This window comes from Ascidiella aspersa, chromosome 9 (genome assembly GCF_963924565.1).
Source record: "Ascidiella aspersa chromosome 9, kaAscAspe10.2, whole genome shotgun sequence".
Lineage (NCBI taxonomy): Eukaryota > Metazoa > Chordata > Ascidiacea > Phlebobranchia > Ascidiidae > Ascidiella > Ascidiella aspersa.
In genome coordinates, this window is record NC_139455.1 from 24,341,034 (window position 1) to 24,367,590 (window position 26,557).

Consider the following 26,557-nt stretch of genomic DNA (forward strand, 5'->3'; position numbering starts at 1 on the left):
TTTATTCATTTATCTTATATAATATTTTTTTTAGGTTTTGGATTTTTAGTTTTAAAGTTTTTTGTCTTGTTTTCTCGTGTATTAACTGCAGGACAAAAAGCGGTCACTTGTAATATGAGTTCTATCAAAGGGCTCCAGCAAAACAAGTTACAAGCCTCAGTCCTAATGTTTAGGTATAGCTCCCTTCTTGCTTAAAATTGACGATTCTGTACTATAGGCTTGATTCTTGTCTAAACGAAGCGTGAAATTGTTAAGCCATCATAGAGCAGCCCATGCGTGCGCACCAAGCATGCAAAAACGCACACAGAATGAAGGGTGGAATTTGAGGAGTGTTTGAGAGCCCCGTGGCACGTAACTTTGTAGATGCCTCTTTAATCCGTTAGCTTTTGGAACTAAACTTGTTACCTTTCAAAGAATAATGGTTGGAGGTTGTAGTTTGCCGTAAAATGAATGTTAAAGCGTATACAGAAGTAGGTTGCATTTTGTGAACGTTTTGAATACTTCTTTATTCATTTTCAGCACATGTGATGTTTCACCAAATGCTACATACTTCGGCATGGGATTTGGCGTTCACTCTTTGGTTTTCTACATGCGTTTAACACTATAAATATTTTTTAAATGCGCTATTTTTGACAAAACTTGTTGTTTAAGCTAAACTAAAGAACAATACTGGGACCATTAGCAATGTTGTATTACTCCTAGGGCTACATTCACCTCAGACTAAAGAAAGTCATAAGTTAGACATTTCAAAAAAAAAAAAACGAGAAAAATACGCCTGATATGAATTATTCAATTTTCGTGTAGATTTTGTTTCACGGAAAACCGTTTCTTTCTCAAGTCGGTCACGTTTCGCACTTAGATAACAATTCGGTCTTCGTTACTTCGATCGATCCCGTTATTTCACACAAACGCAAATTTTGGGCCGGCCTTAAACTATGGCCCAGTGTATCGCAGGCCCGCCCCGTTTTTTCGGCCCGCGCGGCCAGTTCTTCGCTGCTATATTTTGTTCCTATTTCGCGCCTATAGGCTTGTAGAACATGGCTATACTTTAAGCGAGAGCGAAAATACCTTATTACCTTGCATCCGAAGTATAGCGAGGCGGTGTATGTTTATTGTTTATTGTACGACGTCGTTTTGCCGGATTCGGCTCCATGTAGCTCCATGTAGACCCCAATGCCATGTGGTTCTTTCGCGTGACAGGTGGACGGCCATTGTTACGTGTTAATTTGACGTCTGTATCGCAATACGGCAACATTGCTAGCAAAAGGCTTGTTATTTAAATGTTTATTTGGGTTCTTTTTGATATATTATGGTGTCGTAGTCTAGTTTTACTGTTTGGTGTCCACTTGTAGTTTTTGTTTTACATTTTACAGTAGGCCAAACAAAGCCATCAGGGGTTAATGACGCTGTTTATTTTATTTTACTGCTAGGGTTATTTTATCTGGCGTTTATTGTAAGAAGATAAAAAAAAAATCAAATTTTTCCAAAAAATAATGCCACGATTTTAGGTATTTTACTTGTTGCTTGGACAATTTGGGGTCAAATAGCCAACAGGGTTTTATGACGCTTTTTATGATTTTCTTTTTACTGCCATAGGGTAAATTTTTCTAGCGTTCGTATTAGGAAATTATAAATAACGTGTTTTTATTAGGAAAGTTGACGCGATTTTAGATATTTTTCTTGTGCAATTCGCGTTTCAAAAAGCAAGTTTAAAACAACAATTGCGTCATGCCAATCGCCGTTCAGGTGAATCCCCCATCCTAGAAGCCTTCCTCGCACAAAAACAACCCACAAAAACAACAACTATACAAGGGTCACCCCCCCCCCCCTCCCCCCAAACGTCCTGTTGTTGGTCAATGAAAATCCGCTTTGGCGCTAATTGCTCGTCAAGAAAAAACAGGCCGAGGTGAAACAGCCTTAGAGGCAGCAGCAGCCACAGCTAATTGCGACTGCTTTATAGACCTTATCGACCGCATCGATTTTTGGTAGGTCTTTTTGCTCGAGCCGCAAATATTTACACGTTTCTCGTCTTTTCTCGTTTAAGAAGGGATAGGTTGAAACGCTAAGGAGTAACCTTGCCCGCTAATGGAATACAACAGAAGGCGTGTTGGTCTGCTACGCTCTCTTCACAACAGGGGTTCTTAAACTGTGGTACATGAACTAGTTTCGGGGGTTAATGAAGGCCTGTTTAAAATCTTAGTGTACAATGTAAAATTAGTTGCCTTTTTTATATTTTTGAATAAGATTTAATCTAAATAAATGTTGCCCTTTTCATTAAACTATTTGGATTTACTTTTTTGTCATTTTAAAACAGTGATTTAAGTGCACATAAGTCAAGTAATGGTCTTAAGTCATTACAACAGTGGTCAGGGGGCTTAAAATGGTCAAATCACAGATTTACAAATGTGTAAAATAAACGATACAGTCCCACAATTGTGCCTCAAAAGATTTAATAATTGCATTTTTCTTGTGGAAAAATAGCAATTTGCAGCAATCACATGAAATTAGGCATCGTGTGGCCAGAGAAGCCTTCACATTTAACTTAAGAAAATAAAAAAAACTTGTATCTATGTCATAATGCCTTCCGCATATACCGGCTGCTTTACCTTATATAATCTCACACACTACTACTTTTGGTTCTTAACGATCAGCGTCTAAATGACCACCGATGTAACACGATCCCCAAATTGTCGCGTCTTATCGGTTCCAAGAATCTACTGCGCCTTTCCCTTTTCCTGCTTATGCTTTTGCTGCTGTTGTTGCTGCTTTTAAGTTTGGTCGTTTTAGAAGCACTTTTATTCGGTCATTTCCTTTAGCGGTGCGTCTAAACATCCTTGTTTATGTCGAACGTGGTGCGATTACGGCGTTGGGAAATAGGCTTGGCTTTATAATGACATTCAAGGCGAATTATCCGCAAAAAAAGTCACTGGCACCTTGAAGTTTATTCACACAAAACAGCTATCAAGCTCCCGCTTTAAAGCCTGTAGCAAACAGTAAATGGAAGTATAAATAACAAAAAATACTGTTTTGTTAAAGTGCATCATCAAATACCTGTACTTTTGTCATTGACGTCAATTTTAGTTGTTTTTTAACTAGAGCTTTAAATCAACTACGATTTCTACATCTAACTTATTTTTCTTGAGATACAGTGACTGCACTTCTAACAATAAAAAACGAACAGGTGATAAATTTTTTAAGAGATACGTGAACGGTGTTCTCTATGCAGTTGTGGAAAGCAATATATGGGTGAAATTGCATAAAAAAATACTTTGGACAGATTTGCCATAAGAAATGATTAAAACTAAAGAAAACCAAAAGCCAAGATTTTCGATAAAATCGTTTGCCTTAGAACAGTGGTTCTCAGCAACCTTTTTTATCTTACGGACCGGTAAAATTTCAAAACAAATTTTGCGGACCGGTGGACCTTCAAAAATCAAAATCAACCCAAAATGCAAATATGACAAAAGTATGCAACTTAAAAGCAAAAAATGGAAACTTCCATTCAATGAGCAATTTGCTGCTGTCTCTTTGATATCATCCGTATTATACGTGGTTCTATTAAAGTTTTTCACATACAACAGGTCCTAAAAAAATACTTAAACGAGTTGTAGCCTACTTTTAAACAGTTGGGCACAACACTTGCATTGTGTCGTACGATAAAGTCCAAAGTAGACCATAAACTCTATGTTACGTCACAATGTTGCAAATTACGAAGCTGGCTAAGTTCTAAATTTGATGGACAAGCCTTCAGCTTCTTGCATTTTGTAGTTGAGATTTAAGATTGTAATATATTTGGCGGACCGGCAGGAAAGTTGACGCGGACCGGCACCGGGACGTTTCAATTTCATCTACTGTATATTGCTTGTTTTAGCAAAGCAACGACGTTGTTTGGTATCAGATGAAATCGCGATACTTTTTGTCCAAAATATCGGGTATCGCTATCGGAATGAAAAGTCAAGTATCGGCCATCCCTAATTATAATGACGTCATTTTGTATCGGATCAAATCGCGTTACTTTTTGTGCAAAATATGCGGGATGGGACGTCACTTATCACCACTGCTGGTTTAACTATACGCAAGTGTTTGTGTTATGCTGCATATGTGTACATTCACGCATCTTATTTAAAAACACAGAATATAACTTTAGAGCCTAATGGTTGGAAGTTGTAGTAAGACGTAGTAAGAATATTAAAGCTCGTACACAAGTAGGTCGCATTTGGAACGTTTCGAATAACTCTTTATTTATGGGCTTGGATATTTTTATTACGTCTTACTATAATCTCTAGCCATTATTTAGATTTATTCAAACGTTCACAAAATGTTACCTACTTCTGTATGGGCTTTGATATTCTTATTACAGCATTGTGACATTATAAAAACACACAACAAGTCCCTGATTTACAAGGATTAGCCGCGCCAATCTGGCAAATTACAAGGCCGACAGACGCGCTAAATATAGCGTTTCGGGCCATAATGACGACTACCGGCGCCCGAAGAGCCCGGGACCGCGGCGTGCTTGATTTTATTCCAGGCCAGATGTGCCCCCCCACCTTGTTCGTTTTCAGGCCATCGGACTTTTACCAGATTGACGTTAATTGCCGCCTTTGCTCTCGCAATTGGTCGCTTGCAATATCCGAGGTCATTTTTTGCTGGAAAACAGTTTCTATATGCGTGGTGAAGATTTGGACATTTTGTGTTTTGTTTTTCAAGTGAATTTTTTTTTCAAGTGACTTTTTTTTTACTTTTTTTTTTCAACGAAGAAAATATTTTAAAGCCGAAAGATTTAAATATTTTGCTGTTCAGGTTTTATGAGGTTTATGCGCGAATATTTGAAGAAGATATTAGTTTTTTTGTTTGTTTGTTTGTTTTTTGGTTTGTTCGTTTGGATATCTCTCTGTAAGAAAAAAAACATTTGGCGCGCAAAGGTTTAATTTTTTTGTTTTTCCCTAGTTTATTGCATTGTTTACATTTAGTTCAGATAAACGTCTCGTAAAAACTCCGCCAAGTAAAATAAATGCCTATTGCTTAATCCAGGGTTTTTGAATGTTACCGTATAGTGATGACTATATGGTTATATATAAAAACAAATAAATTTTACTACAAGGGTCGAAACGTATTTTATCACACTAAAAATGCCTCCTTAATTCACAAACTTAGCATAATTTGCTATATTATAGACTAAGAAAATCAAGGCCCATATAGAAGTAGGTAGCATTTTGAACATTTCGACTATCTATTTACTACTTCTAACTAACACCTCCAACCATTAGGCTCCAAACTTTGTTGTGTGCATATATAGAGTTGCAAGTCACACAGGAAAACAACCCGCACAAAAACGCGTCATCCAATTTTCTGCAAACAGCGGTTTGACTCCTTGGCGCGAATTAGAGTTAATTTCGTCCGCATAACGCATTCGATCGCCACAAATTGGTTGAGGGCTCACCACGGAAAGCTCTGTGAGGTAATTTGGTGCAAGACTGATAAAACGCCTCTTTGTCCACACTCGGATAACTGGAATTTTTTCAGCTTTTTTAAATTAGTCACATAATAGCTTCGATTAAACTTATCCATTTCGCGAAAGTTTTTTTTCATTTTTTCTCATCAGTTGATATATTTATTTACGAATGTAAGCAGAAAAGAAAAATACACATTCCGAATAAAAACGCTTAAAAAGACATAAAGAAACTCAAATTAGGTTAGTACTATGATATAAACACACAAGTAGTTCATAAATTGAAACAGAAGAACTGCAAACACATCTCCTTAATTTGTCGAAAATCTGGAATGATGTGTTGTACCTCTTTCTCATTTCTATTTTTAAGAGAATTTTCTCTATTACACGCAGTTATGTACAGTGTACAGCGGTGGCTGTCAAAGTTAAAAACCCTTTTGTCGTGACACCAATGACAACAAGTAACAAACGGTTTTAGGGAACAACACGTAATTACTCAATAGTGTACACTGGGAAGAATTTACAACATCAAAATCTACGAGAAGGCAGCAAAGAGTGATTCACAGCGTTTAATATAGTGAGAGATTCTGAGACATTTAAATTGGGATGTCCGAATGTACATTTAAGTCCCACATACTTGCTTGCTTATTGGGGTACAAATAGGTGATTTTTCTTGATTTGCTAGAAGTTTTGAGGTATACTTGACAATCTTTCAAATCACTACTGGTGGTTCCGCTGCGCACCGTTTGAGAATCACCAGCGTACAGAGCGTGCCTTCAAATTCAAGTCGTGACCACAATTACGGCTGATCGCGAAGTAAATTAGCCGCACCTTTTGGGCGGGAAGGGATCAGCTTGTTTGCTTGCTCGAATTAGATTTCCAAACCTCGCCGACAAAAGCCATCGCTGGTCTGCTGAAAATGCCACGAGACTCGATCGGCATTTGTCTATAGTTCTTTGTTGCAAGTGTGTGGTTTTAATGGGATTCTTGAACTTTTTAACGTACACTTCTATTTTTTTTTTAGTTTGCGTCGACCAAAACAATGAAATTACAATAATATTATCGCTTTGTATTCCTTGTAGTTTTAACTCTCTTTAAAAAATGTCAACTTACCACCTAAAAATAAACATTTTTCTGCTATTGAAAAAATTATCACCTATTGAAAAACAACTGCTGATAAGCTGTAGGCCGAAAACAGAACAATTTGTATCTTTAAGGCAACGGAAAGGCTAAAAAACGCCCTAAAAACAGTTCTGACGCTTGTTTTTATTTGCAGCAGCATCCGACGCCGAAGCTGGAGTCTGCTTCGGAACTACTTCTGGGATGTCAGTGGGCGAGGATAGGGTCGACCATTACCTGAAGATGTTCAAGAGATACGCCAACTGTACTGTGGTGAAGGGAAACCTCGAGATCACTGGGCTGGTCGGACCCAACCTTAACGTGTCTTTCCTGCAGGTATTTAATATAGGCGGTAGAGAGTATACGGATGTCTGATAATACCTGTTGGAGCTGATACCCGATGTCAATTGTTAGTATCGGTGCACGTCCGATATTACGGTGGTATCGTTGCCGATCCGACACCAAGCTAATATAGAAATTTCAGCCGTGATGTGCGATCCGACATTTTGGACGAAAAGTTTCGTGATCCGCACCGAAATTATATGGCGTCTGATTAAATAAACAAAGTAGATTTGCGAAACCAACGCAGTGATTTCTATTTTGAAAGGTAAATGTATCAGAAAAATATATTAGGTTAACAACTGTAGGTTATCTTTGTATATGGCCGTATTTGTCCTAATTCTAAATAGAGAAATCAGGTGGCACTGTATAAAGACAAATTGTATTTGATTCTCGACAAGAATATATTTTGCTTGTTTAAGCATAGTGCTGTCGTCATTTGAGCCAAACATGGGTAATTTTACATTATTAACCTATATGAAAAGTATCCTACGATTCTCGTTTATCTGTAGGCCACTAAGTTATAACGTGCTACTGTTCAATAAAGAAAAACGAGCTCATGCTGGGGTTTGAACTCACGACCTTGTATTTTCTTGCCATGGCAATACACTTATGCAGGCAGTAACTTGAAAAATCGAGAAGATATTATTGGCATTGAAAATATTCGCTGGCCTACATATTCAAGTATGTCGACGCTAATAATTAGCAAAGCGTTGACGGTTGCAACCTCGTAACATGTTATTTCCTAATTAATCGCCGGGTTAAAGGTAATCTTTTAACAAGCCAATTAATCACGATGACCATCGATATACTCTATTTTAAGACATTATGTCCACTAACTTGTACAATGCCGTGAAAATAATTGTTAGTGACGTTTTAACTTGTAGTTTATGCTTTGTCTATGTAAATTATGAAATTTTTTAACATATTTAAAAATTCTTGTTTGTTTTGCAATATGAAAAAACTACCCGATTTAGGAAATTTATTTTAAAGTAAAATTAAAAAATGTTTTACCAAACGAAATGCAATTGTTTACGGGAGCTGTATATTATAGTAATACACGTTTGTTGGGTTGTACTCTGTGCGAAATGGGAATTGGATTAATCGATTTAAACTTTTTTGATTTAAAACTGAAAAACAACTCTCACTGGGTTATCATTAGGCCAAAAGAGAAAAAGTAGCCATGATTTAAATTTAAACTAAAAAAAAACGTTGCACAATCTCCTGTTGCACACATGGTGTTTAAAACCACCCACCTATTCCTTTTTTATTATCAGTTATTATTTTTGTTTAAAAAAGCATCAGCCGCATTGTGCGCTTATGACGTAAACATTGGCCATTGTTTCCGGACAAACTGTGTTGGATTTATTTTTCAACAAAGTTAAACGTTAATTTAAATCAAACATTGCTTCCTCAAAAAACAAGACTTCAAAAGAAAGTATAGATAATAAAGGTTTTGATCTTGTGTCTTGTGCAACAAAAGAACCGTGTTTCGTGGGAAACTTAAAAATGGGCTTTACAGTGACACAAAAAGTAGCCGGAATTAAAATTAATCCGCGCTTAGTTAGAATTTCAGCTTCTGATTTCAGAGCATCCCAACCTGTATTCGAACGGCTCATAAGGACATAGCTATGTCAAGTTGTAAGTAGAACACTGATCCTTCTGCACAAGAAACCCGCAGGCGCTGCTGCGGCATCTCACGAAATGTTAAGCCTCGCTCGCTCTCGTTTTTTGCTCCTCTGCTCTCGTTTTTCTCCCGTTTCTCTTGGCGCGTGACGCGAGCGCTAATCTCGGTAAAGCATCGCTCGCAGATAAACGACTTTCGGTGTAAAATCGTAATTTCTTGACGCGGCGCGACTGAAAAATCGCGATGCAGGTTTGAAGATTGAGCAACAGTTGACAAGGCCGATGAAAAGAGCTCCCTGTAATGAAATCTGCGTGAACAATAAAGCTCTGTCTATCGCCGCAACGTTGGCTAAAACCCACTTCACGTACAGTTCGAACGCTAAGTTTTTTTCGGTGGATTATCGCACTTTGATCATTTTCATTTTGATCACACTTTCTGAAATGCTACTTGTATGGGAAGATTGGATAACTTTAAAAAAAAAAAAAACTTAAATAAGTAACTTAATAATGAATTGCAAAGCCAAAAACGTCGAGTAGATCAACATCATCTTGTTTAAGACATTTCGCTATGAACTTGTATCATCGTTAGTTAATCTTCAGATAAATAAAACATTAACTGAAGATGATACAATTTCGTACAGAAACGTCTTAATGAAGATGATGTCGATCTACTCGACCTTTTTGGCTTTGCAATTATTTTTATCAAGCTACATTACAGATCCGTGCATAGTGTATCAAGTAATACTTAAGGAATTCAAAGTAGACTTTTTTGCATTTTTTCATATATTACAATCACCCCCTAAAATGGCAGCGGTAGAGCTTTTTTATTGACTAAAGGAAACATTTTCATGAGTTTAAAGGATCAACGCTCGCGCTAGACCGAAACCAAACGGCTGGGATTTAGGACTTAAGCCACTTTTTGCGTTATTCTACTGAGTAGTCTGCCACTTTCGTATTCACCCAGCTTTAATGCGCGAAAGCGTCAATGTATTTACTGTAAGGCAGGTTAGAAAACAATTTTTGGGGTGAATTGGGAGAAACTAAGTTAATTAAACGCGGCTAAAATTGCAAAAACATAAAAAGATTGAACCAGACTTGAATTTGGGGTTAAAATAGGGAAAAAATAACTAGTTAGCTAGGGTTATCATTTTGCTCAAATAATTTTCCAATTTACCACAGCAGTGCGGTATAGGTTGTCGTTTACCTCATTTACGTTCTATTGTCTTCAGACAGAAAAACAAACGTTTAGCAATACAGGTTTCCCTACGCCTTATTAACGTACTTATACTCGTCGACAGCGATATAGCTAAGGTATGCGCCCACATGGTAAACGTTTCTGTGCTACTTGTAATTGTACGCCGAGATAGCGGCATCCCTTTGCCGCTAATGTTAATGCTGGTGCTGATGCGGTTTCTTACGTTCCGCTGCGGAATCTCTTGTTTAATAGAGATGCAACCTTTCGACATTAGGGTCGTTTTTGTCGCTACCGCTGCAGCTCGACTGATACAGCTGGGCGCTTTTTGGCAATTTGTATTAGTTTTCGAAGTTGTATTAGTTTTCGAAGGCAATGCAGTGTTTTTGAACCTTTTTATGTGGCCACCCAAATACTAAGCGTAATTGTAACAGCGAAGCATTGGCCACTCAATTCCTTACTGAACGTCTAATAAGTGAACACAACACAAATAAGACAATAGCAATCATAACGGTCCCGGCTTGACCCGAGGTCGTGAGTTCGAACCTCACTGCAGGCTAGTTGTTTTTCTAGTCTGCCCTGCTTGCATCATAGATCAACAGATTCGGTGAGTCTGCAATGGCTTTCGGTGTACTAATGATACGTAAGCCGTAATCGTTGGTCAAAAAGCAACTTCAGAAGGGCTAGATCTCAGTTGTTAATGAAAACTAATGGATCCGATCCGATACTGAAGTCTTTATCAGTGTACACGTACAGGAATTTATTAAAACACGAAAAGGCTTAAACAAGTGGATTCCTTATTCAAATAGAATCAATACAAAACAATGTTAATAAAACAGAAACAGAATCAGTAAGTTAACCATCATTGCCAAACACTTACAAGTAACTAACAAAATGAGCTCCTATCGCGACAAGGTAGTAACACCAACTGCCGTAAGGACAACTACAATGTCAAGGCACCATGTGCTCAGTGACCTTTGACCGCAAGTCATAGAATGATCACACAATTAAATAGGTCATAAAGTACTTAAATAAACATGCGGTTTAGCAAGCTCACTGTTAATCTTAACAGTTAACACACATATGTGTGCAACTGCGCATGTTTTATCGAATAGCAATCATAAGTTAGAGTTTAATTAGTATGAGACATGTCTTCGTTTTGCTTCCGGGTGTTTCGTAAATTTTGGAAAAATCTTGCTGTGAACCAATCTCTATAAACCTTCTATTACACTCGGCGAGCCGACGGAATAAAAAGGCGCCCCATGGGTTGAGGAACACTGTTGTAATGCAGTGGGCGACAAAGTCATGCGCTCAGCTATTAGCTTTCACAAATACTTGTGGTCACATGAGGAAATGCAGCTCAATCCGCAAGCTACAAGGATGTCTGGACAATGTTTCGCTAGCTGCGTATATATAGTATATTGAATGCCACTTGTAACTCATGAGTACGTTGATAGCGCAAACATTTGTACGAATGCAAAACGAAAACGTTATGCTATGATAAGGTCACTGTGTATTTCGTTTGATAATAAGGCAACGCGAATACTGTTAGATCAAACCAAAAAAAGGTATAATTAATTTACCTCAAAGTTATAACCAAAAGAAGTATAACAAAAAATTCACTGCTGAAAAAACAAGCCTCCAGCACTTAAAGTTTTACTATACAATATATATATATATATATTAAACAAACCAAAGCTAGTAGGTTTTTATTTTTTCTCTTGCATATTCCTTATGCGTTATCTTACACTTGAGCGAGATAACAGCTTAGCTGCTGCAGCCGCAGGAATTCATACAACGCAGACATTAAGGGAAGCATTCCGAGACTTGATATGGCATTTTGCGGAAGATTTTCGTCTATTTTCAGCGCTTTTTTTCGCGTAGGTTTAAGAATATTAAGTCGACTTGCGTGCTTCGCAATACGCGATGATCCTGTGGCGTTCTCGGGTGTCAGTCATTCTTTGTTGCACACGAGGATGACCTTGTGTAACCCAGGTTTTGTTTTTACAAGCGACAAGTTAAAAGCAATTCGAGTTAATTTGACAAACTTGAATATTAATTCCATAAAAATACTAAAGCCATGACCCATAATATTCTATTAAATTGATATTTTGCTGTTCACAAACGTTTTGTCGATACCTGTCATCAGTGTAAAAATTTCAAATAAAGATTAAAGCTATTAAACACGTTATTAATCTATTTTTGATTATTCTCAGAGAAGCTGTTTTTTATTAATTGCTATATGAAATATTTTGTGATTAATATTTTACCTGTTAGCAATACTTTATACATTTATACACCGTCTAGAAAGGTCTTAAAACCGAAATCTGGGGCAAATTTCGAACAATTTGGACAGCAGCGTATGTTGTGGGTCGCCATTTGAGTAGCATCTCCATCACAAACGATCCTTATGCGTTTTTCAATGCGCACTCGAAAACGGTTCATTCATTTTCTCTGCGCACTCAAAAGCCAGGCTCGGCGCATCTCACACTTGAGAATATGACTTTTCCCGGGCGCGGCTAACCCTGGCTGGCCCCTTGGTCCTTGAAAGGTTCCGCAGAACGAGCATCTGCAGGGCTGTTGATGTTTTATTTATTGTTTGTTGAAGTCTCGGGTTTCTAGCTACGCAGGCGCCCGTCGCAACGCTTAACTTGGGTTTCAAAATATTGCGTTTTTAACTAAGAATTACGACCTCGGCTTTTTTTTTACCGAAAGATTTTAAAGAAAATCTGTTTTTTTTTGCAAATTTTGTTTTATATGGGGGGGTATTTCCTATTTTATTGATCTGTTCCGTATATTTTTGCTAAAGAAATGTTTCTAACTTTAATCCACAAACTCCTAAGGCTTAAAAAGACAACCTCTGTACTTGCAGTAAAAAAATGTTTTTCGTATTTTGAAATAACATTAAAATTGCGTCAATAAAAATGGTATTTTACTTTGAACCTTAAAACAAGCCATAACTTGTGCATTTCAAGGTGAAACGCATTTTATAACAAAAAACTTTCCCTAAACACCTGACAAGAAAAAAAGCGAATATGAACAAAGTTCACTGATTTTTACACTTAGAAATAAAAAAATTAGCTTTACAAACGGGTTTCACTTCATTTGTGTTCAGGCCTTAACAACCTTGACAGCACCCGACCTTTTCCAAATAACTTGCCACCCGCAAAGCTTAGGCAAACATTGTCGTACATAGTGTGTGTTTACGATTTACAAGGGTGAAAAGCCAGCTTTCTACAAGCTACGGCCGAAAGGCGCGCATTCCGAAGCCAATCACCCCCATTTTGGACCCCTGGGGCCTGTTTAGGGGTCAACAATTTTAGAGCGGCTTTGTACTTGGGTCGGGCCCCTCCGCCCCCGGATTACCCCCGCTTTGCAACAATGCCGGTTTTGTAAACAGCGCTTTTTAAGGGCGCTGGCGGTTGTTCGCTGTTTTGTCGTTTATCCTTATTTAGGAAGCGACCTCTAAGGTCTAATTCGCCGTAATTAGGGCACAAAAGCAAACTTGGGCAAGCACATTAAACACGCGAATTTGATCTCATTAAGACTAGCACCGACTGTCACATTTTGCAAAGCCCGAATGCAAATGACTGCTTTGAAAAGCAGTTAGTTCGATTTTTCGCCCATTGATTTGCACAACGTTTACAGACACCTGTCGCTTTTGTTCATCCAAAAAACACACATGGCAGTCCCAGTGTGTAAATATGCCTACAAAGGGTAAAATTATGTAGGCTTCGACGGATTTTGAATCGAATATGTTACTGAACACAGGACTGTAAACTGCAAAATGGCCCTTTGATCTTTATAAATGGTTTGCGCAAACATAGACCTGTCGGTTTTAACCACTGTGATTCTGTTGCAAACAGAAAATTAAATTACATTGGCACTTTAAATTAGCCTAAGTATACAAAAAATGCTTACAACGGTTTAATAAAATAGCATCCTGCTTACTTTGAAATTGACGTTTTAGACTGGTTAAAATATAAAAAAGCTCAAAACGTGGTTTAATATGTGTTCGTCTGTGTTTTTAAATTGGTTCCGAAAAACGGCCAATTGTTGCAACAGTTGCTTCTTTACACAAGCGCACACCTACACGCACACACGCACACCTACACGCACACGCACAGTCGCACACGCACACCCACACGTTCACAATCATGCGCACACACAAACACACAAACGTGCACACGTTTTGTACGGCGCCATTCATATGCAAGCTCCCTCGCGGTCGAACACAATTAACGCCAAGCGTTCTAGCGCGCGCGGAAGCCGCAGGCCCAACCATACTCGTAGGGGGTAAAAGCCCACTTAACCTGGCGCCCAAGCGCGACCCCCTGTCCCATTGGGTCGCTTGCGTGCGAGCTGGGGTAAGGGGCTTTTTCCTGGGGTTCTAAATCCGACTCTAAGCCGAATTAGGGCATTTAAGCCCTGGACGCCTTTCAAGCATAGCTGTATTAGCTTGGATGGTGTTAAGACGGTGTTTAAAGCGTGTAAGGGACTGGAGTTTTGATTGACTGGCACTTTAGAGCGGCTGATGGGTTGTCTGTTGTGAAAGTGTTACAACCCCGGGGATGTTTTTACACTTTTTTCATTCTTTTTAATGCTGGCTTTGTGTATTTCGGGCTTGGATGATTTCTAAGTCTGATTTTAGACGGATTACGAGGCTGTTGAATTGTGATATATATTGTTAACGCTACGATAAAGAAAAACAATTGATGAAAATCCTAGTGCCTCATTGAAAACACTTGTGGGCCACTAAGTAAGTCAGATTAAATGTGCATTTCATGAAAAACAAACTGTGCACTATGTTGTCAACGATACGATCAAAACAATAATTTAAAAGCTGTTTTAGGTATGTTTGTGTAAAGTTGTTCCTCATTGAAAAATATCACATGACACTTTTCTTATAAAACCAGCAACTCGTTTATGCTTGTTGCTAAACTTTGTCTTAATAACAAGGCGCTTTTTTATTTATCAAGGCTGCACATTACAGAAAACCTAAGAATTACCCTCAGTCAAAACACTACTATAGGTATTGTTTGAATGGGCGAAATACACGCTTTGTTTCTGTGAACTTAACACAAAAAACGAAGCATTGCTGATGAGGCCAAATTCGATTGCATCTGCTATTTTTGCTGCAATACACTGCTCACAAGGTCAACAAGCTTTTCAGTTTTGCGGTGTCCCCCCAAAAAAACAGCATTTTAAGAGGTCATTTAAACCGGGGGACTTTGCCCTGTTTACATTGCGCCAATGCTAGTTGGCAGACGGGCTTCTAACCAATAGAGTCTGTGTCAGGGCGAAACAACAATAGGTACAGACGAGCAGGCGAAATGTTTATTTAAATGGTTCAAGGCTGCGTTCTGTTGTCGAGTGTTGTTTGAATTGTGGCGGTTCCTTTTGGGCCTCGGGTCGCGCTAAGGTTACAAAACAAACGTCTATTGTTACGCCACAACGCGCTTTCGAATCTGTTTGTTGCTGTTTGAACGTTTCCTTCGAATTGAATGGTATTTAAAATGCGGAAGTTCAAGTTGACCTTTTTAGGGTTTCAAACTAGTGTAAAATTAGAATATTTTTCTTACTGGGACGATTGGAAATTTTCAGACATGAAGTCACAAAGTTGCATCGAAATAGGGCGTCTAAAAAAGGAGCCTTGAAACTGAGGTTATTGTTCGATAAAGTGCGCAAATATGCAACTAAAAGGCTAACCAAACCATTCCACTGCCATCAGTAAGCCTTCCCCAAGACACCCGATCTACTGCTTGACAAAGATTATTTAGTCTCAAATTACAGTTTAACCAATTTTATGAAGAGGTTTATGTATATCTGTAATCTATCGTAGAAAACGTTACACATTTGAAGTCAAATTATAGCCCACTGGTTTCCATGACTTTACCAAAGCATTATGACAAAGAAAAGTATTGCAAGGTTTCAGCCAAAATTTAACCCATTATTCAATAGTGTATGTAACTTATTGACAACTATACTTCTTACATACTCTCATATAGTAGCCGAATAATTTTGATAAACCTTTCCAAAGGCCTTTGTAAAATTACGTATTTCGAAAAGATTGTTCAATCCCGTTTTGAACGTTTTTTTTAGTGAAAGGGAGAGCTTGTTTTAAATAGGCCCTGGTCATTTACAGTCTGTTGTTAGACTAGCAGCGAAGCGTGCAAAACTTCCACGATCGAGCGCAAAGCCATATCGGGGTGTGATGTTGTTTTACTGTTGTGTTGTTTTTGCTTCGCACTCAGCTGAGGTTAATTTGATTTCCAAGTACATTGTCTGGTGATACGCTATTGAAAAACATGCCGTGTTTATAAACTTGTCATTTAAGATTCCATGGTGGCCGTCCTAATTAAAAAAAGAAACCACACTATTAAGAAAACGTTTTAACGGTGCTTTTGCCTTTTTTGAAATATTTTTTTTAGATAAAATGAAATGTTTAACCCTTTTTCTTTTACATGTTATTGCCAAAATTACTCCCAAACACAACTATTAAACTAAAAGCTTACTTTAAAATTGGTTTAAACCTTAAACTATACAAACGTTAAAAAGCAGCACAATATCTGTGCTATCCGTATTGCATTTTCCCTTTTAATTAAGACGGTTCCGCAAACGCTTCTATAACGTTGCCATCCTTATGCAGGTAGTTTATCTCTGGTGCTTTATGGTTATTTTAAGGGCACGGTCTCTACTGTCCATATTAATTCCCTCAAAAGAAATAAATACTTCCAGCCGGGGCCTTGAGAACGTGACTCGCGTGTCTCGTTAAAAAAACGGAATCCAAACAAAAAAACGCTTGAAACTCAATCACGACAATCTATTATTCAGAAAGGAGCGCCGGTCAGCTTTCGGGAAAGAAGATTGAATAGAGTATAACGACTTAATTGTTGGACCCGTGAGTGCGGCTCCTTGAGTGAGAATCCTTGCGTAGCCGGCAGCGTTATAACCTGTAATATCACCGGCCCGGCGTATAGGCGTATTGCTCGATGTACTTGAGTTAGCTTTAAGTACCGGCGTTGTATAGCTGGACCTGTGCCGCCTCCAATCTACTTTGACTGCGGTTTGGCGAAACGGGTTTAAAGTGCACGTTTTTTGTCATAATTACAGCAACAGATTTTCTTTTCTGGAGATTGAAAACCTGTTGTACTAAAAACTGGCGTTTTACACTTTAGGCAACGATAACAGTGCACATTCAAAAGGCCACTAAAATTAGACGGATTTCAATATCGTTCAGATAAGATAAAAAGGCGTTACACTTTTAGATGCGAATCACGAAAATAAAAAAAATAAAAAAAAATAAAAAAAGGACGAAATATTGTTATGAATTCGTAAATAAAATGCAGAAATAATGTGATTTTATTTTCACCAAATAAAATTTACAAATAAACCTGAAAAGATATTTGTTTTTGCTTGCAAAACGGTTAAAAGTATTTTTTGTATATGGACGAATTACGCATGCGCCCTACCCCTGATTAAAACACTGCAGTTTGTAGAGAGTTAGGAAACGTCATAAATTATGCAACAAGGCCACTTGATTTGCGACCACGCGCTGTTTCAAAGCAACACTCTATAAGCTAATTGCGAAGTGTGGTATTTTACCTGGACCTTCCAACATAGATTTTAAACTGTTACGCATAATGTTGAAGGTTTTAGTTATAGTAGGAATGTCGAAACCCATACAAAAATATATAGCTAGCATTTTGAACGGTTTGAATATCTCTTTCTTCATTTACAACATCATTAAAACCGATATGAAAACTTTATTTTTAGCTGAAAAAAAAAAGAAATCGGCTGCTTTTAAAGAAATTGCCGAGAATCAAATATTATAACGAAAATGTCTCTGAAATTTTTGTAAGCCAACGAAACATAAAAAATTAGCAATAAGTTAGAATTTTTTGATGTTGTCTAGACCTTCGTATTGCATTCGCAATTTTGTCACATTTTGGAAAAATCTTGTCCATAAACGTCACACGTTGTTTTGACAAAATTGTGCACGTTATCTAAGGGGGAGGCTACGTGACAAATCATAAAAAAGCGATAACCACTTGTTGGCCAAATATGATCAGCTTATCGCGGTTGCTTGGATATTGTTTCTTTAGAGTCGCCTCATGATCGCTTTATCGCAGTGGTAAAAGTGAAAACAATTTTCTAAAAAACATTGTACATTGGAGCTTAATGGTTGGAGGTTGTAGTAAGACGTAATAAGAATATCAAAGCCCATACAGAAGTAGGTATCATTTTGATGTTGAAAATGAATAAAGAATTATTCGAAACGTTCAAAATGATACCTACTTCTGTATGGGCTTTGATATTCTTAAATGTAGAAACAAATTTATTTTTTTACCGAAACGCAACCTTAAGTTTTGAAAACTGCTTAGAAATCGATTTCTTCATCTCAACACCAAAAAAGGAATTTTTATTAAGGTTAGGTTTAGTGGTTTTAAAAGCAAAACAAACTCAACCAAGCTTCATGCTCAGAAGAAACCACTACTGCCCATCATACTATTTAAGGTTTCGTCTTACTATATGGTGCCTGCGTGTGTGTACACTGACAAGACTGCTGTAAATCTTTAATGCAAATACACCTTAGGTGTTTCCATCGCCGGACTCGGCAGCGCCCGATATATTTAGCTCTTTAGGAAGGTCGCAGATTAAGAATAAGCGGCTTGTCAGCTTTGCGGACATTTTGTTTGCTCACTTTGAGTATTACACTCTTGCTTGTGTCTATATATGTCTGGGCTGTACATATATAGGCAACTTATTGTTGAACATTTTCTTGTTAAAAGACCTCTCTTGCTTTTGAAAAAAAAAAATTGTTTTGTGAGTCGGGATCTTTATATTTCACGGTTTGCAAAACTAGAAACCCTTAAATTTCTCAAAATATCCACTTTTTGAAAGACAGTTGTTTCCTTAAACGAATTGGAATTATTCCAAAATATTTTAAGTTGGTAATAATCGTGGCGTTATGCAATTACCGGAGTTTATAAAAGGGTGTTACATATATTTAATAAAAGGCCTATATAAAAAGGCTTATTAATCTAAAACTTAAATGGAGTCTGTATAAATTCAGTACAAAAGCTTAATTACGCGTTTTCTGTTGAAAAATTGATTGCTTCTTAAATATATACTTTCGATTAGGTCTTCATGGACCCCCTAAAACTAGTTCATTGACCCCAGTTCAATAACCCCTGATACACATAAACAGTTGACATTAATTTTGGTCTTTTCTACAGAATATTGAGGAGATCACTGGATACCTTCTCATCGCAGTCAACTACATACCCTGGGTTCCTCTCGACAAACTGAAGGTTATAAGAGGTCGGGAGCTTCTGTGGGGAAACTATTCGGTCGTCATATCGAACAATTACAACAAGGAAGACCCTCTACAGGGAATGAAGTACCTAAAGTGAGTGCGCTCTTGATGACAAAGTTTTTAAGCCATAAATAAACACCGCATTGTAAGTTTAGGCATCACGTATCTGTAGTATGTGTGAGAATGTCCTATATACTCGACATTTTAATCTCGAAACCCGATATTTTACATACAAATATCCTAATCCGATCCGATCCGATCCGATGACGTCATTGCTATGTCCACACAAACAAAATAAATTAAGTCAAAACGTTCGAAAATAATTTTCCAGGTTATTTGGACAAAATTGGCTTTGGCGTGAATAAGTTGAATTACCAACAGTTTTACCTACTGTTTTATGGTAAATTTAATTTTTATGGTAGAAATTGCTGCATAGATTGCAGATCGTGACCGAAATACGTATTATTAATTAGAATCTATTCGTCACCGATGCTACATAAATTTAACAGAATCGTAAATTTTGCAGAAAAATTTTTAATTTTGGCGTATTTTTTTGGCGGCCAAAAGTGATAAAAAGCAGAGGAATGTGGGCTTAAAGTTTGATCAAGGTTTTTTTACAAATATTTTTTTTAATCTGTGATATTTTTATAAAACAAGAAGATGAATCTCATTTTAATCCTTTGGCAAAGCCATAAAAAAGTTAACTTGAAAAACTTTCCTGTGGTACAATTTCTACCTGGTTGTGTAACATTCTCCGAAAAAACTACTCCAGTTCTCGATTCAATTTCCGCAAAAAAGGCACAGCCTTGCACGAATTCAAATAAAACTTGGTAAAACGAAATAAAGGCCTGACTTGAAGTCGTACGATGTCATGCCCAGTCATTTTCTCCCGTTTAAACGACCGACGTATTTCCCGCCAACGCCACCATCAATCTAATTTGTTTGTTTCCAATCAGATTAGTAGGCTCTTTCATGCGTCATACGCGAAGGCCATTTGAGCCGCTTAAACGGCCAACTTTCAAGGCCACCCAAAAGGGTTCCAGACTCATTTTTTCTCCAACGATTTGATGATTTTGCCGGCCCTTTCACTAGCTTAGAACATTCCATCCGAAAATTGAAAATTTGAGTAAAAAAGGATTCATTTTTTGTGATTTTCTCTACATAAAATATAAGGCGTTTTTTGTACTGCAGTATAAGTGGCTTTTCAAATGGGCTGAGAAACTAGCCACGGGTTCTTGTCCGTTACTGTAACAGTCGGTGCCAGGCGTGACTTTACTGAAAGCAGGGATTTTCCAACTGAGCACATATAGTGGAATTGATCCTAGTGGTTGAATGGTGCTGTGCTGGCACTTTCTATGTTCCTCTATATCAGCGGTTCTTAAACATTTTATTCTGCGGCACGTGGTACTTTTTAATTATTTTTTAATTAAATCTTCTTTTTTTTTCGGTTTTTTAATTAAAGCGGTTTGACGGGAACGACTTGCAAAGCGGCATTTTTAATTTTTTCACACAAGTTTTAACGTTACATGATTTTTGCCTAAAGCAGTGCTTCTTAACCATGGGTCCGAAAAAGATTGCACGAGTGCTGCGAAAAAGCGTTTGCCAATCCCAATGTAAATGGTATACCGTCAGAAAATGCAATTTAATTTCGCCGTGTCGTGGTAAGATTTTGAAGATCTATCACTGCAACACAAAACAAATTTCACCGCGTTTAAAAAAATCGCACGTCACCTGTCAATTGTACTTATCTCGAAATTTTGTTTTCGCGTCATATTCGTGCCGCGATTCCCCCCCCCCCCCTCAAAAAATCAAAATAATAAAAACCTCCCCCCATTCCGACGGCGCCAATTCTCCCAGGCCGATCTCGGCCAGCATCTTTTGACAACCGGAATCCATCAAGTGCGCTATCGTTGTTCTGTGGATGGTGCGTTTGATGCGATCTCCAACTGACGTCTTGAGGTAAACAGATCGCACGTCGCTGACGCTCGGCACGCATTTTTTGACGGTTTCAGGCGAGATTTTTCGTATTTTTCCCTGAAAATTGCGGCCGCGGTAAACCCTCAGATATCATTTCCTGAGCTTTAAAATTATTTTTTGTCGCTTTATTGCGAACATATTTGTTGAATAAACATGCTGTTGCTACCAGGCATAGTATATTTAAAAGCATAGTATACCAGGCATAGTATATATTTAAAACATGCCAGAAAAACCTATTTTAAATATCTTTTTTCAATATCACAATTTGCTAGGTTTTTGGTGGTCAGTTGAAACTCAGACAAAATAGTAGAGTTTTTTTTAACGTTAAAACGCTCTTTGTGCTGTTCAGTGTACATTAGATTCAATATAAAAATCACGACGTTGCTCCTCAATTAAATCAAACCCTAATAAACTTAACTAACAAAAAGTTGAACTTGCGGGGGAAAAAAGCAAAAGCTTAAAGAAACGCACAGTTTTTGAGTTGTCTTTGAATTTGTTTTATGTCCGGCTTAAGCCATTTATTTTGAAAGTGCCGTTAATAAGGAATTAATAAATGTTTTTACATTTTCTGTTAAAAATGTCCTTATTCTGTTTCGTTTCCGATTTATATGCCAAAAAATCAAGCGATCCAATTTTAGGACTTTAAAAACCTACAAATTTTGTTTGCAAAGAATATTCTTCATAAAATTTTCTGGCAACCCTGATGTGCAAACTGTCCGTTTCCTTTCTTTGATTTCCCAACTTTCCAGAGTTTTTTTCTCGAAACTTTGCGTGCAAATTAATCTCGGTCCAGCGAAAAAAGGTCGCCATCGGTCAAATGCATAAAAAAATCGGCGCGGGATCTCAGGTATTTCAGGCTGCGGCCAAAACTCTCGGGTGTTCGCGCTAAAAATAAGACGTCGACCGAAAAACAGGCGAAAGGCGTAAAGAAATCGATAAAGAATGCTGCGCCCGAGCCGCTAATTAGCTGGAGCGAAACCGCAGCCTGCTATCGGTACATGACACTCCTTTAAAGCGGCCTTTACCTAGAGGCGCTGCACTACACGTTTGAAGCAAGGTAAATGAACTCGAATATGTTGTGGTGTCTTATGGTGTAAACACTTAACACATCTGACGGTTTTACTGCAAAATCGATATTAAACAGATTACACTATAAAAACAAATATCACATTTGTACAGACTTGTGCATCGTTAATACCTACATGACGCTTTTTTGTAATCCGGCGGATTAAATTGTGTAATGCCGTTGATGTTTTTTTTTCTAAATATGTGTTATTTGGTTGCGTGCAGCGAAAAAAACTTTCGTATCTATATGGGGTCTCCCGCAGACAATTTTTTTATGCTTTTATATTTGTTTACAGTCTAACCATTACTTGTGTCTAGCTGAGATCTGTCCCAGTCTGTATAGTGCAGTGCTATGCTTCACTGGTAGACCCAGTCGTATTTTTTCGACTGATGGCCTTTAATAAATCCACATGATGAAAGCGACGAGCAATAACAGCACGCGACACGTACAAATATCGAATCGGCGACAAGCGACAAAAATGACGCTAATTGACGCACGTCGCTTTTCTGCACGCTGATCCGTTTAACACGAGTCCCATGAGACCGCCGTATTTTCACGCGTCGATAAAGAATGATCACCTCGAAATGGACAAACACCTGCTGGTTATTGCTGCTACAATCCCTTTTCATGTTATTTTTTATTGAATTCCATATATCGACGATTTTCGAAAACCTTTTCTGTGGTTGTTTACCCCTATGGGATCACGTTTTCAAGGATAAACAGACATCTTGGTGATGCGTTATGTGAGAAGCACATGTGGAAATTGAATTAGGTTTATTTAAAGGCAGATGTCATGTCGCTTGTTGTCGACGGAATATTCGTTCATCTTGGCAGCTCCTTTAAATCGTTGTCATCCCATATTTCTGCTCCTTTTAATGATTCAAATGTAGGCATATGACAGATTCAATCGATTTCATTGCAAAGGCCACAAATGCATTGCTTTTCCTTTAAGCCTTATGTCGGTGATTCATAACGTTTTTCAAGATTTTCTCCATAATAATCGTAAAATACGCAATGTTATTTGACTGAGATCAAATGGCCTGAACACACAGTATAATCGTACATTAAGTACATATAGTGTGTAGCAATGCTTCTCAACGTATGGGTCGTCGCGACCCAGAATTGAGTCGCTGTTTGATTTGGTTGGGTCGCCGACCGCAGTAATTCACATGTTTATATTGATTGAGAGTGTTTCTGAGCAAGATTTCTCAATTAGGAAAATTAAGGAAGCAATACAAATAATGTATAGTTATTTAAATTCGAAACTATTTATGCTAATGCAAAGTTTTTGTTCGCTTACATGGAGCTATTTTTTAGTTCGCTTACAAGAAAAATCAATTGGGTCGCCAAACCTTAGATGTCATACTTGCACTTAATATTTGGGTCGGCGCGAAAAAAGGGTTGAGAAACACCGGCTTACCCTAACAATAAAAATCCACCCCTTAAATTCCATCTTTTCCTATTTTAAGTCAACGTCAATTTGCGCTTTCATGGCATTTTGCTCTGATAACCGGATGCCGAAAAACGTACGAAAATAGCTGTTTTATGCCACTTTCCCGCTGTAACTTTGCCTCGGCCGTGTAACACGTTAATGGACTCTACACAGCGCAGCAGAAAACGACCTGAAACGACTTAAGCGGGAAGGTTGCGGTCCGCAGAGTCGATATATCGATTCGACATTTCCGGCAAATTACGAGCACATCTCGTTCGTTGAACGTCGTGCGACATAATATTTGTTCGCGAGCCTGTTGCTGTAAATTTGCCGCCGTCGTAAATTGCAATTTCGCCTCAAAAAAATACCGCTTAAATGGAATATTGCTTTTTTGAAATTTTTTTCGTTGTTTTTCCGAAAAATTCCTGTTGATTTTGTAGAGCGGAACTCTATGAATAGATTGACGGCAATAAAATAACATTTCAGAGCAAAATACGGTAGCGTTAGCGTCGGGAGGAGTTTTGGGCCTTAGTTAAAATATCACCATAAATCAAGGTTTCTTAAACTGGGGTCCATGGACCCCTTGTGGGTCCGTGAACAAGTTTTAGGAGGTCCATAAAGGCCTAATTGAAATGTTAGTGTATATTTGAGAAGTAATCAATTTGCCAATGAAAAGAGTTTAATTAAAAATAAAACAGTTTTTTACTGAATGTATGAAGACCCCATTTCCCTTTAACATTTTTGGATCGAAATCAGCGGGTTTCTGTAGTCTATTTGTATTACGACGTCAATTTATGACGTCATCTCTGAAAATTTCGTGCCTACCGTGGTCCACGCGAAGCAAAAAATAAATTAGGGGTATTTTTTCGCCGCCAAGGCATCTTTCTAACTTTATCATATTGACATTAGTTTAGATTTTGCGTACTTTTAGAACTTGTTGCAGCGAAAGGAGGTCAGCAAGTGGTAATCAATTCCAATACTTAACATTTATTGTGATGGCCGGACCGCAATAAATCTGTTCTGCTGTGTAAAACTGATTGCTGGCCCCTTTTTTAAAAAGCACCTTTTTTTGGCCAACTTACATCGTCAGTATAAATAAGCTTCATTTTCGATCAACTTACATTGTCTCTTAAAAAAACACATTCCTTTTGAGACTTTAAGTTTTGAAAAAATTGTTATTGCTGATGCAAAGATAGACCAGCTTTTACCATTAGCATTTCAGGCCCTTTTCCGCGGGCAAGGCTTCTCTAGTAAATTGCCCTTCACCTTTCCTTTGCATAGCATCTTTCAACGCAGCTATGTGTCCGTTTCACTCACCGCTGGTAAAAATGCACGCGTGTCTTCGTATATGACGTCAACCCATTGCGTCATGACGTCATTCCCCAAGCGGTGTCTTGCGTTCGTGTAAGGATAACCGCGTGATTCAATTTAAGGCCGCGATTAGTGCTATAGTAGATGGCCTGCTGTGTAGTACTCAGTATTGGAGAGCGGCCTTTTCCAACTTAAACTACACTCGATTCTTTCGATAAACTCTCATTAATGGCTGTATTTAAAATATATCTGAATTCTGTTTTGGCACCTGAAGCTAGCTAAACCCCGTTGCTGACTTTAAAGGCAGGTCATTCGTACGATATACTCTAATTTATAAGCGCTGCGTGTTTGTTCGCAGCATTTACATTAATCGTTTGGTTTGGTTTTACTTAGAACAATTTAAAGTTTTCCTCCAAACCATTGGCCTTGTTTCCGTTTCAACCAGAGATTTTTAACTTTCGTTCTACCAAGCCTCCTTGTAATGTTTTTGTGCCGTTCGTTCCCCCTTAGTTATTAGTAAATGAATTTTATAACCAGCTTACCTATTCCTCACAACGATTAGTTAAGTTTTTCTCACAACGATTAGTTAAGTTTTTCTCACAACGATTAGTTAAGTTTTTCTCACAACGATTAGTTAAGTTTTTCTCACAACGATTAGTTAAGTTTTTCTCACAACGATTAGTTAAGTTATCCTCACAACGATTAGTTAAGTTATCTTCACAACGATTAGTTAAGTTATCTTCACAACGATTAGTTAAGTTATCCTCACAACGATTAGTTATATTTTTTTTAAAACGACTGCTTTTTCAGGTTCAAATCGCTCACTGAGATCGTCCGCGGTGGAGTTCTGTTGGACGACAACCCGCAGCTTTGTTTCGCCGATAAAGTCGACTGGAAAGACATCCTCAACCCAGCGGAGAGAAAGAAGGGGAAGTGGAAGTTTGACATCGATAAACAAAACCCGAAAGCTAAATGTGAGTAAAGTTGCTTGCCTTTATAGCAGATTTTAAATACTTCGTAAAAAGTTAAAAAAATTTGAAAAATCTGACAATATATTTGTCCAGTGCTTATATTTCGATTAGACTTTAAAAGTTGATTGAACGGAAACTTACATTTTGATTTGGCTTCGAAAATATACTGAAAGACACAGTATGGAGACTAAAATGGTGTTGAAAGAAACCTTTAGGATTATACAATTTGATGAAATAGAGAGCAGAGTAACTAGGCTGTTCTGACAATCATTTTGACCTGTGGTACGTAAAGTTCAAACTCAAGAAAACACTATAGCCTTGGCAATTCACAAAAAGCTTTATCGGTGAAAACGCCTGGTCTTTAATTAAATTGAAATTTGTGTTGGACGTTTTCTTGCCCTAATTCTAATAGAGTTCTCAGTAAAAATATATCAACTCCTTTACCGGAAAAGCAAGACAAATATTGATTCAAGCAAATCCGTGGTTCTGGCAAATTCCGGGTATTCTTCAACGTAAATACCAGCGACTGGTGGCATGTAAGGTGCTTCGAGGCCCACTATTTGCGATAAATACATGTGGTAGATCTGTTTAAAGGTTTGTCATATTAGTGTTTGCTTTCCAATCAAATGGCTCCATTTGCAAACGTTGGTAATGCGAATTATTTCATGGCACTTTATTGAATATTTAGTTTTAGAATCTGATCTTCCATGAATTTAAATCTTCCATGTACTCAGACTTCAAATTTTCTATATA

General features: G+C 37.8%; 1 protein-coding gene across 1 annotated transcript in view; it reads left to right on the forward strand.

The window, feature by feature from the left end:
- The window catches only part of LOC146134558 (epidermal growth factor receptor-like), an 87,713-nt gene that overhangs the window by 9,530 nt on the left and 51,626 nt on the right, over positions 1-26,557 (forward strand). The window contains exons 2-4 of the mRNA XM_083397533.1: positions 6,729-6,907; positions 18,968-19,140; positions 25,644-25,807. Coding sequence (XP_083253659.1) covers positions 6,729-6,907; positions 18,968-19,140; positions 25,644-25,807 — 516 coding nt within the window. The remainder of the gene's footprint in view (positions 1-6,728; positions 6,908-18,967; positions 19,141-25,643; positions 25,808-26,557) is intronic.